This window comes from Arachis hypogaea, chromosome 14 (assembly GCF_003086295.3).
Source record: "Arachis hypogaea cultivar Tifrunner chromosome 14, arahy.Tifrunner.gnm2.J5K5, whole genome shotgun sequence".
Lineage (NCBI taxonomy): Eukaryota > Viridiplantae > Streptophyta > Magnoliopsida > Fabales > Fabaceae > Arachis > Arachis hypogaea.
Genome location: NC_092049.1, coordinates 21,610,687 through 21,620,661, shown reverse-complemented (window position 1 = coordinate 21,620,661; position 9,975 = coordinate 21,610,687). Strand labels below are relative to the sequence as shown.

General features: G+C 36.3%; 2 protein-coding genes across 2 annotated transcripts; both read right to left on the bottom strand.

Moving 5' to 3' along the window:
- Positions 1-1,805: 1,805 nt before the first annotated feature.
- Positions 1,806-4,321, bottom strand: LOC112741802 (cationic amino acid transporter 5). Its single transcript, XM_025790915.3, has 2 exons — positions 2,783-4,321; positions 1,806-2,584 (listed from the first exon to the last, which is right to left on the bottom strand). The coding sequence occupies exons 1-2, from the start codon at positions 3,966-3,968 to the stop codon at positions 2,058-2,060; spliced, it is 1,713 nt and encodes a 570-aa protein (XP_025646700.1). The 5' UTR covers positions 3,969-4,321; the 3' UTR covers positions 1,806-2,057.
- Positions 4,322-4,465: 144 nt separating this feature from the next.
- Positions 4,466-7,015, bottom strand: LOC112741803 (uncharacterized). The gene is made up of 8 exons (XM_025790916.2): positions 6,301-7,015; positions 6,069-6,218; positions 5,742-5,918; positions 5,539-5,630; positions 5,382-5,446; positions 5,164-5,266; positions 4,855-4,965; positions 4,466-4,738 (listed from the first exon to the last, which is right to left on the bottom strand). The coding sequence occupies exons 1-8, from the start codon at positions 6,398-6,400 to the stop codon at positions 4,619-4,621; spliced, it is 918 nt and encodes a 305-aa protein (XP_025646701.1). The 5' UTR covers positions 6,401-7,015; the 3' UTR covers positions 4,466-4,618.
- Positions 7,016-9,975: the final 2,960 nt, after the last annotated feature.

The window sequence follows — 9,975 nt, the reverse complement described above, 5'->3', positions numbered from 1 at the left end:
AAATATAGGAGACTGTTGAGGTGTTTTGAGTTGATGTCAGGGCTGAGCATTAATTTTGAGAAGTCAAGTTTGATATCGGTAAATTGTGAGCAGGAATGGATAAATCAAGCATGTGGGGAGCTGGGATGCAGGCAAGCGGTACTACCCGTGAGGTATCTCGAGATCTCTTTGGGTGCAAATCCTCGTTTGGTGAAGACTTGGAAACCGATAATTGACAAGGTGGAAGAGAAACTCAGTCTATGGAAAGCAAAGGTACTAACCAAAGCGGGTAAGCTTGTGCTTATTAAATCGGTGCTGAATAGCCTTCCTATTTACTACCTCAGTCTGTATAAGATGCCGAAAGCGGTTGCGGATAATCTGATTGCCCTGCAAAGGCGATTTATGTGGTGTAAGGGAGACGGTAATGATGGTATTCCGTTAGTTAAGTGGGAGTTGGTTCAAGCACCAAAAAAGGCTGGGGGTTTGGGGGTGGGGGATGCGGTGATCCGGAACACAGCGCTCTTGTTCAAGTGGTGGTGGCGTTTTTCTAAAGAGGAGTGCCCCTTGTGGAAAAGGATAGTATGCTCGTGCAACAACCTGAATCCTGCTGTAATGCTAGTAAATCAGCAGTTACCGGTTAAAAGAGGACCCTGGAAAGACATATGTCAGTTGAACATTAGAGAGCAGAGGATAAAGGACAAAATGACTACGGGTATGGCGATGGAAGTAGGGAATGGGAGGAGTACCCGATTTTGGGAAGATAACTGGCTGCAAGGTGGCCCATTGAAGGTGGCATTTCCAAGACTATACTCTATTTCGAATCAGCAAGGTTCGATGGTAGGGGATTGTGGATTTTGGGATGGGCTTGAGTGGATATGGAACTTTCAGTGGCGGAGAGAGTTATTCCAATGGGAGCTGGAACTTGTCCACCAACTCCATGAGCGGCTAAGACAGGTGAAATTGACAGATGGAAAAGATGATAATATGGTCTGGAAGTTTGATAGTAAAGGAGTATTCTCTACCAAGTCTGTTGTGAAGGTCCTACAGTCGGAGAATCTGTCAGATGAGATAACGAGTTACAGTTTCACAAGTTCTGTTTGGAGAGGAGTGGTACCGCCGAGGATCGAGCTGTTTGGGTGGTTTGTACTTATTGGCAGAGTGAGTACCAAGGAGAGATTGAGTAGAATAGGAATTATTAGGCCCAGTGATAATCTTTGTGTACTTTGCAAAAAGGAGGTAGAGTCGGTGGAGCATCTATTTCTTCTATGTGAGATAACATGACAGGTGTGGGATAGTTGGTTGAGGTCGTTTGGAGAGGTGTGGCCTATCCCTGGAACCATAAGGGAACTGTTTGAGAGATGGATCGGTAGGTATAAGCGGAAACAAGATCAGAAGAAATGGTTGCCGGGTTTCTTTGCAGTTATTTGGAACATTTGGATGGAACGCAATGCTAGGATTTTTAATAATAAGGAAACAGGTGTGGACTTCGTAATAAGAAAGGCGATTCTGAGTTACAACGAATGGACTAAGAGTGATACTTTAGGTGGTTGAGGCATTGCAGAAAGCTTCAAAATTTATGTATTTTCTAAGTCTTTGTTGTTTCTTTCGTTGCTCCACATTAGTGTGTTGAGCTTATGTTGATTCAAAAAAAAATTATTAACCCAAATAAATATACACAAATATTTAGCGATTGATTTTAAATGTTCATAAAGCATTTTTAGAAACCAATTCACTAGGTTTTCACCTATTTCTACTCCTACACCAAGTCCACAAAAATAGTTGAGACTTACTCTCCTAAGTACCGTGAATTTTAGAGCTAAACCAGAGGTATTAACTTATCAATTAGCTTATTATTCTTCTTCTGAAAGTGTCGCTCATATAGAAAGACTAAACAGATGGAGGTCCATATATGCTGTTGACTTGAATAAGCCTTTACAAAGCTATCAAGTATCAAATTTCATCTGTTCTTATTTCTAATTTGATCATCATATTAGAACACAGTATTTCATACATGGGGAGGGGAATTCTTCTTCAAATAGTATATAACAGATGAGAGAATGGCCATGCATGGAGTTTTCTTATTGATGAGCCACGTCGTAAGTTGCATGGAGTCCAAAGAAAAAGTAGTAGATCAACATCACCCCAGTGCATACCCCAAATCTTGTGAATGCTGATGAATCCAAAGACCCCATTAGGAAGATATTTATTGCAATTGACATTGATGGCAGCCATGGAACAAGTGGAACTCCCCAAACTCTCGGCACCCTTTGCTGAGTCAAAAACAGTGACATTCCTAGAGTGGCCAAGAACCATATAGGAACAGTTATTGTGTATCCAATCCAACCATTAGGGTTCATGACCCAATAAGCTAAGATCCCCAGTGATGAAGAAATGATTAGTAGCAAGAATGCTACTAACTTTAAAAGGTTTTCCCTTGATGTCACACCTCTCACATAGTACCTCCTAACCAAAAGTGCCACAGCCATCATCATGAAGATGAAGAGTGTGCTTATTGATAACAAGCTTGACAACACATCCAAGCTTGAGAAAAATGCTATGCAAGCACTTGAGATTGTGATCAACAATGTTGCATTTATAGGTGTTCCTGATATGTGATCAATACGGGTACAAGTATTAGTTACTTTAAGATAAAATTTAGACGGGTGCAGCCAACTTCCAAATTTTTATTTGGTTAGACAAATTAATCCTGACATCATTTTTTTCGTCTATATATGTTGATCTCACGTTTTTATTAAATGACGATAGAGACTGATTTGTCTAACTTATGTACCATACATCATACCTGTGTTTGGATGAACAAGGGCAAACCATGGAGGGATCATGTGAGAACGTGCAATGTGAGTGGTGTAACGCGCTTGTCCCAATGCCCCAACAAGAAGAACTGTTGTCATTCCCTTCAATGCACCAAAAGCAACAACATACTTAGCCCATTTCATTCCCACACTCTGAAATGCAACAGAGAATGCTGCATCAGTGTCTATGTCTTTGTAATTCTGCATCATGCTGAGTGTAAGAGCCATTAGGCAATATATCACTGTGATCATCGACATTGATCCAATAAGCCCTATTGGTATATCTCTTGAAGGGTTCTTAGTTTCTTCAGCCATTGTTGCAACGCTATCAAACCCTGCATATGCAAAATAAACAATTCCAGCTGCTTGGAATATCCCCTTAGCACCAAAAGGCAGAAAAGGTGTCAAATTTGATGTATTTGCAACGAAAATTCCAGAAAAAATGACAAATATAATAACTAAAGTGTGGACTGCAGATGCTATCCAATTGAAGTATGAGCTCTTCCTTGTGCTGCTGATTGCAATTGCTGAAGTAATTGCTAAGACCACAACAGCAATAGGATCAAGCAAGTTGTAACCGTCTTTGAGACCAGTCTTGATCCGCAGGGAGTTTTTTGGTTTATTCAAAAGGCTTGTGAAGTAAGAAGTACAAGATCTCGAAACCGCCGCGGTTCCAACAATGCTTTCAAGAAGAATGTTCCCTGCAGCTATGAAGGCAGCAAAATCTCCCAACTCAATTCTCAGGTAAGCAAAAGAGCCGCCGGCTACCGGAACTTCGACGGCGAACTCTGTGTAGCAGAATACTGATAACATTGCTGAGAATCCTGAAACACCATAGGACAACACAATAGCTGGCCCAACAGTATCATGAGCTTCTTCTCCGGTTAGTACAAAGATTCCAGCACCAACCACAGTTCCAAAACCGAACCAGATTAGGTCCCACCAAGTGAGACAACGCTTCATGTCATTCTCACTTTGCCTCCTGAGTTCTGTAGTCTCAGCAGAAGCATCTGATCTGCTCATGAGGCGGTCCTTGAACCTGCACCATGTTTGTGACAGAGCAGAAGCATAGTTGTTCCAGCTTTGGAAGGACTCTTCTGGCAAGAAATCTTGCTTGCTCCATCTCCAATAGCCCTTTTGCGATAAAGGGTCAGCCATGCCTCTCGTGGAAGCCATTGAAAGAAATTGTTACTTTCAATTGCATGAAACTTTAGAGTGGCTTCACTATGAGGCCACCATTACATGATATGTAAGCAGCGAAAAGGATGGCTTGTGTGACAAGGAATCTGCATTTTTTTTCTATTCTTCACACGCTTTCTCCTGATTTGTTATGCAACTGAATTTTGTTGTTGTCCAATACAATTTTAACACATCATTTTCACAGAATTTGTCAAAATATTTTTGAACCATCTTGCACTTCTCTCTTATATTTTACTTTTGTTGTGAGAAGGGTGTACTTAAAGCCACACAATTTAAAAGATCTTTCGCCATACAAGAATAGGTGTAAGCGAAGTTATCCAAAGATCTTTCTTGAGCGAAGAGGACTGGCAAAGGAATGATTAATCAATCAATGAGATTATGTTGTAATAAGCTTTTTTGTTAAGAAAAAATTTAATGTTAAATGATAATAATACCTGTACCCACTCACTAGATAAATTAAGAGATTTCTCAAGTGAAAAAAATGGACACAATTACCTTTTGCATATTATTTTAATAAAAATTCATTATAGTTATAGATGCATTATACAACTATGCAAAGCAAAGTTCAGCAACATGGTGGTTTCTCTTATTTTCATGATAGAAATAATGGAGATTCTACTAGAGTCTCAAGCAATAGCTTCACTGAAATGATTGACCTTGTCAAAGACATAAATAGGATCCCCCAATTTGATGACATTTCCAGAATGATCCTCCTGAATCCAAGTTAAAAACTGGCCAAAGTATACCTGCAGAAGCATTTAATAACATATCAATACCACTCATTCATATAATATATATAGTTCATAAGAGAGGACTATGTTCATTAATAAGCTTCATTAATATAATATGATCAATGCCTCACCCTTTGTGCGTGTGTTCCTTGTGGCCTCAAGAGTTTCCCAGACCTAATTTTCCTCAGGGTCTGAGCTGGTTCTTCTCCAACTTCCCCTGTATCTTGATTCACTTGAGGTATCTGAACCATCACAAACAGCATCAATACATTACTATAATCAGGTTTCTGAATAACAAACATGTGAATCGTTATCTTATTTGACGTCAAGATTGATAAGTCTAACAAAATAAAAGATCAGAGACTGATTTGGCGATTAAAATTTGTTGAGGATTGAAGTATTCGACTAAGAATTCATTGGGAACTAATTCGAGGTATTACCTTACAACGATAGCACAACCTCACACTCTGAAACGAGTGCTTGCCTATCTTGATCTTTGTCCATAAATCCTCATCAAATGGTTCACAACCTTCAACAAAGATACTGCACCATTCAACAACACAAATCTTAGTTATTAAGAGATTAAACAATCCAGTTAGACCAAGCAGCAACAAATTTCAGGAGTTAAACTAGAAAAAGGCATGTTAAAAATCAGTACTTGGCTCTAAAACGATTTATAGGTATGGGTTCTGAAGCATGCTGGTTTACTACATCCAATGATCCCTGAAAGTTACATGTGACACAAAAACATTGATATAAAAGTTTCAATTGGAAATTGAATTTAGACTTCATTGAATTTGAAAACACTAACTAACCTGAGATGCAATTAAGTATTGATAACCATCAGTAAAAAGGACCTTTTGTTTATTATGATAGTATTCCGGATCTGCGAGTCTAGCCTGTGACTCTGCATTAATAAAGTCCATAACAAACACATTTAGTTTGTTTATCTGTTTATATTTCTGTCTTGAGACAGTTACCAAATAGGGCTTAAAGATACACAAACTCAATGGCCTACCGATATCGAAGCGAATCAGTGCACTGGTTTTTCCTAAATAATCTGAGAACCACTTTGCTGCTTCTGGTCCCTCATGCCAGGCAGATCCACTCCAATCCCATAGAGAAACACCATCTGCTACTTCATGTTCTTTACACAAGCTAATTTTGAGAGGTTGCATCCCAGGTGCTTTCAACACTAACAAGTAACAATCATATCCAAGACAGTAACACTTGATAATAAGTCATAATCAACATTTTAATTCAGCAATTCTTCATTCAAGATTAGAACTAATCACAGTAATTAAAAGGCCTAATTCAAGAAACTGTAATTAATCTTAATTGTTACCAATAAAAGAATCCTTTGTAGGCTCCCAGCCTTCATCAAATGCCTCAGTTGGCATTTCAACTTCAACCAAAGCAAGCCTTGGCTCAACCCTTTGAGTGTATCCTCTCCCTCTTTCATTCACCACCAACCAATTTCGATCCCATCTAAATCCTATCAAATAATGTTACAATGTCATTATTGCTATATAGACTAGTACTTACTAGTACATATAACATGCATGTATTGGTTTTACCATAAGGACTAAGAGCAGCATGAGAAACTGAAATTCCACGGCATGATTTGACAGGGTACACGAAAATGGAAGTAACTTTAGCTGCTGATTCTGATGACATAGTTGTTCTTGTTCTTGTGCTTGTTTCTGTGTTCTTCTGAATGAAACTCCTTGATTGTGATAGATGCTAATTATATACATCTCTAATGAGCTAACTACATCATTTATATAACTTGCATTGGACTAGTATTTAATTTACTAATTCATATAAATAAGAGTTAAAATTCGAAATTTATATGTTATACTCCTTTTTCATAAATTAATTTTTGACCAGTTGAAAAATACTGTAAAAAACTAAAAAAGTACATTTATATTTTCGAAAAAAGAAAGCCAAGTCTTTTAATGAAAAATAATTTTATATGTTATACTCCTTTTTCATGAAAATCGTTAATTTTATATGTTATACTCCTTCATTTAAGGTTAGGTTCATCGGGAATTTAATGTTAAAATATAATTTTAAGTCCAAATACATAAAATTATCAGTCAACCTAAAAAGAAAAGAGTAGTAAAGGAAAATTATTACAAGGAGCGTGTAATGTAGATAGAGAAAATTGTGATAAAGGTACGGTCAAGAAATGTGGATGCAGCCATGTAGGTACATTGCACTTGCACCAGGTTCGTATGTCTAGAAATGTAAATTAACACTAGATAGAAGAAGATATTATGAAATGATGCCAAAGAATGGCAGAAAATGAGGAAGTAGTAGACAAATATTTCTGAATAGCAGCAGATAAATATCTGACGGTGATTGTGAGCTCACTGACCGTCACAATCACAGACTATATGTATTTCCACCGAAGTGAGATTTTTTTTCTCTTATTTTTGCTATAAGGAAATTTTTTTTTATTTTTTCTGAAATAAAATAAAAAAATAATTATTTTTTGAAATTTATTTTTTAACTTTATTTTTTAAGTGTTTGTTTGGATACTATTATCTTGATAAAAAAATATTTTTTTTAATGAAAAAATATTTTTTTATTTTTTAGCGTATTTGACAAATTTCTAGTAGTAAAAGTAAAATATTAGAAAAAAAAATCTTTTTTTGAGAAGCTATCTTTTTTTAAAAGATCTTTTTTTTTTCTTGAGTAAACTACTATTTGTACCCACGAAAGTTGAAAACGCTGATATATCTACCCATAGAAAAAGGAAATTACCATTTGTACCCATAAAAAAATGTTTTTACAGACAAAATTATCCAAACCCTAAAAAATTATCTAAAATCCCTAAATTACCCTTCTCTCCACACTATCATCTCCTTCCTCCCTCCTCTCTCTCTCAATGTTCTCAGCCACCCAATCCCAGCATCAACCACAAACCACCGTCTCACCCTCCTCATCATCGTTCACCCTTCTCCACTAGCAACGTCGCGGACCTCCGCCAGCCCAGGAGCACCGCGCCAGCTTCTCCTCGCCACCATCACCATCGGCCTCAAACCAGAGCCTACCGCGTCAGAGACCCTCCTCTTCACGCTACCTTATCGGCGACGGCGGCATCAAAAGCTGCGAGAATGTCAGAGTCGAAGCAACCGCCGTTCCAGCAGACCTTGCAGATGGCGAGGCGGGCCTGCAATTTCAGGAATTTTCCCTTCATCTTTTGCAGAGCTTCTGTCACCAGCCTTGAGTTATACAAAATTCCAAAGTAAAACTTGCTCAAGAGTGAAATGGCGCTTCTTCTTCTTTTTCCTAGCCTCCGCAAGTTCCTGAAATCAAACAACAAAATGTTCCACCGATTCATAACAATAATAAAACATAGATTCAAATGCATTTGAAAGCAAATTGGTAACGTTTTAAGACCTTAGCATGAAGATGACGTTCTCGACCTATAAGGGGAGCCTTCTTGGTCTTGTCTTTAGGAACAGCGTCTGGTTTGCGTGTTTTGAGGGATTTGAAGGGTTTCTTAGAGGCAGAGAGTTTAGGAGCCTTAGAATGGGATTCATGTAATGCTTCGCATTAGAGTCCGAAGCTGAAATCCGCTTCCTCTTCTTGGTGCTTCCATCATTCTGCTTCTTCGCCGCCATTGTAGCTCAAGCTCTGAGCCCTGAAGTTGAGTTTAGTCGGAAGAAGAGAGGGCTCTATTACGCAGAACATGAAGCTGAGGTTTTCGACTTAATGGTGAGAGTGTGTTAGAAACGGAAAGAGGGGTGGTGGCTGGGTGAAGAGGGTGGTGGTGGGATTTGAGATTAGGAAGGGAAAGAAGAGTGGTGGTTGGGTGAAGAGGGTTAGGGTTAAGAAGGTGATTGGGTGAAGGAGGTGGTGTGGTGGTGAAGATAAGGGTATTTTAGGGATTTTAGGTAATTTATTTAGTATTTGGATAATTTTGTTATGCGAAATCCATATTTTATGGGTACAAATGGTAATTTCCTTTTTCTATGGGTAGATATGTCAGCGTTTTCAACTTTCGTGGGTACAAATTGTAGTTTAATCTTTTTTCTTAGAAAGAAAATATTTTTCATATAATAAATAAACAAAAAGTACTTTTATATTGTTATACCCAAACATAATTGATAGATAAAAAGATCCTTTTACATGAGATATCAAAACATAAAATTATTTTTACTTTTTCATAAGATCTTTTGAAAAAAGATAACTCGAAAAAAAGATATTTTCTTAGAAGGTCACCTATACAAACCCTAAATATTTTGTATAGAGTTCGCTTGACCCACCGACGAACTTCATTAATTTTATAGAGTTCGCCTAATCTCGGCGAACTTTTTCCCCAATTCTCTCCAAAACTAACGAAACTTAAATTTTTAAGCCATTATCATCGTTACCAAAAGTATATAGGAGTGCACAAACAAAGTAAACAGACAATAAGAAAAAGCCATTATCATCTCAGAAATACACATATACGAGAAGAAGTCATATTTAACAAGGATTTTTTTATTATAAATTAAAAAAATATTATTTTCCTAATAAAAATATAACTTATTCCTGTGTACTCTTGTGTACTTCTATATACTCTGGAGACGATGATAATGGTTGTCATTGTCTATTGTGAAACTTAAGAATTTAAATTAACTAAGCTGTTTGAGTGAAATTCGCCGGAATGAGACGAACTCTATAAAAATTATAGAGTTTGCCGGGGTACACGAACTTGTCCTAAATCCTAACAAAATCATATTTAAAAAATTAAAGTTAAAAAATAGAGTTATAAAAAATAATTATTTTTTTATTTTATTTCAGAAAAAAATTCAAAAATCTTGGGCATAAACATTTTTATTTAGATTTTAATATTTTATCTTGTATTTGAATTCAGACTAATTTTTTTTTTATTTTTTAGTATATTTTAATATTTCCACTTATATTGTCTGTTAAATATATTAGCATATATCAGTATCAACGGGCACTAACATATTTATTGATTCATTTATTTATCACATCTGTATAAAAATAATAAAATAAAATTAGTTGAAATATCAAATGACTTACAATTAAATTAAGAGAAAATTTCTCTTTTCTATTAAAATGATACTCTTTTTTTCTTTATTATAAAATATACATTTTTTTATAATTTTTAAAAAATCTCCTATTTAATCTATTTAAAAAAAATTTTGTTAACTAATGTTAACTTTATCAATTTTTCGAGAAAAAATAAATTATTTTTTAAAAAATACTCTTTAACAAAAAAGTTATTTTTT

Excerpts from the sequence above, each read along its gene's own strand:
- LOC112741802 (XM_025790915.3), bottom strand. The coding sequence starts at position 3,968 with ATGGCTTCCACGAGAGGCATGGCTGACCCTTTATCGCAAAAGGGCTAT. Across the intron at positions 2,585-2,782 it reads CCTTGTTCATCCAAACACAG|GAACACCTATAAATGCAACA; the intron begins GTATGATGTATG and ends ATCACATATCAG.
- LOC112741803 (XM_025790916.2), bottom strand. The coding sequence starts at position 6,400 with ATGTCATCAGAATCAGCAGCTAAAGTTACTTCCATTTTCGTGTACCCT. Across the intron at positions 6,219-6,300 it reads TGCTGCTCTTAGTCCTTATG|GATTTAGATGGGATCGAAAT; the intron begins GTAAAACCAATA and ends ATTATTTGATAG. Across the intron at positions 5,631-5,741 it reads ACTGATTCGCTTCGATATCG|AGTCACAGGCTAGACTCGCA; the intron begins GTAGGCCATTGA and ends TTATTAATGCAG.